At 51.5% G+C, this 1,589-nt stretch overlaps 1 protein-coding gene across 1 annotated transcript in view; it reads left to right on the top strand.

Annotated features, from left to right (window-relative positions):
- Positions 1 to 401: 401 nt before the first annotated feature.
- Positions 402 to 1,589, top strand: part of LOC107835348 (uncharacterized) — a gene marked incomplete at its 5' end in the record, with an annotated part of 3,282 nt that continues 2,094 nt past the window's right edge. Inside the window, 2 exons of the mRNA XM_016667684.1 lie at positions 402 to 1,049; positions 1,131 to 1,191. Coding sequence (XP_016523170.1) covers positions 402 to 1,049; positions 1,131 to 1,191 — 709 coding nt within the window. The remainder of the gene's footprint in view (positions 1,050 to 1,130; positions 1,192 to 1,589) is intronic.

Below are 1,589 nucleotides of genomic sequence, written 5' to 3'. Positions count from 1 at the left end.
AGCCACCCCGGACGGGATGGTTCACCGTCGGACGAAGAAGAAAGACTTTGTGCCCAAGTTTTGAACGGTTCACAAAGCAAGAACCACCCCGGACGGGGTGGTTCAACAGTGGAGGAAGAAGACAGACTTTGGGACCGGGCTTTGAACATTTCACAGAGGTTGAACGATCCCGGACAGGGTGGTTCAACCTCTGCTTCCGAGGAAAGACTTTGGGACCAGTTTCTGAACATTTCACGAAGCAAGAATCACCCCGGACGGGGTGGTTCACCGTCGGAGGAAGAAGAAAGACTTTGTGCCCAAGTTTTGAACGGTTCACAAAGCAAGAACCACCCCGGACGGGGTGGTTCAACAGTGGAGGAAGAAGACAGACTTTGTGACCAGTTTTTGAACATTTCACGTAGCAAGAACCACCCCGGAAGGGGTGGTTCACCGTCGGAAGAAGAAGAAAGACTTTGGGACCAGTTTTTGAACATTTCACATAGCAAGAACCACCCCGGACAGGGTGGTTCAACCTCTGCTTCCGAGGAAAGACTTTGGGACCAGTTTTTGAACATTTCACGAAGCAAGAATCACCCGGGACGGGGTGGTTCACCGTCGAAGGAAGAAGACAGACTTTGGCACCAGGTGTTGAACGGTTCACGAAGCCAGAACCACCAGGGACAGGGTGGTTCAACATTGGAGGAAGAAGACAGACTTTGGGACCGGGCTTTGAACATTTCACAGAGGTTGAACGATCCCGGACAGGGTGGTTCAACCTCTGCTTCCGAGGAAAGACTTTGGGACCAGTTTTTGAGCATTTCACGTAGCAAGAACTACCCCGGACAGGGTGGTTCAACCTCTGCTTCCGAGGAAAGACTTTGGGACCAGTTTCTGAACATTTCACGAAGCAAGAATCACCCCGGACGGGGTGGTTCACCGTCGAAGGAAGAAGACAGACTTTGGCACCAGGTGTTGAACGGTTCACGAAGCCAGAACCACCAGGGACGGGGTGGTTCAACATTGGAGGAAGAAGACAGACTTTGGGACCGGGCTTTGAACATTTCACATAGGTTGAACGATCCCGGACAGAGTGGTTCAACCTTTGCTTCCGAGGAAAGACTTTGGGACCAGTGTTTGACCATTTCATGTAGCAAGAACTACCCCGGACGGGGTGGTTCACCGTCGAAGGAAGAAGACAGACTTTGGCACCAGGTGTTGAACGGTTCTCGAAGCCAGAACCACCAGGGACAGTGTGGTTCAACATCTGCATCTGAGGAAAGACTTTGGGACCAGGTTTAGAACGGTTCACAAAGCCAGAACCACCAGGGACGGGGTGGTTCAACATCTGCATCTGAGGAAAGACTTTGTGCCCAGGTTTTGAAAGGTTCACAAACAAAGAACGACCCCGGACGGGGTGGTTCAACCTCTGCTTCCGAGGAAAGACTTTGGTACCAGTTTTTGAACATTTCATGAAGCAAGAATCACCCCGGACGGGGTGGTTCACCGTCGAAGGATGAAGACAGACTTTGGGACGAGGTTTTGAACGGTTCAAAAATCAAGAACCATCCCGGACGGGGTGGTTCAACATCTGCATCTCTCCAAAACCAAGC

The sequence above is a fragment of the Poecilia formosa genome, unplaced genomic scaffold, assembly GCF_000485575.1.
Source record: "Poecilia formosa unplaced genomic scaffold, Poecilia_formosa-5.1.2 Scaffold1789, whole genome shotgun sequence".
Taxonomy (NCBI): Eukaryota; Metazoa; Chordata; class Actinopteri; order Cyprinodontiformes; family Poeciliidae; genus Poecilia; species Poecilia formosa.
This window is presented reverse-complemented; position numbering and strand designations above follow the sequence as displayed.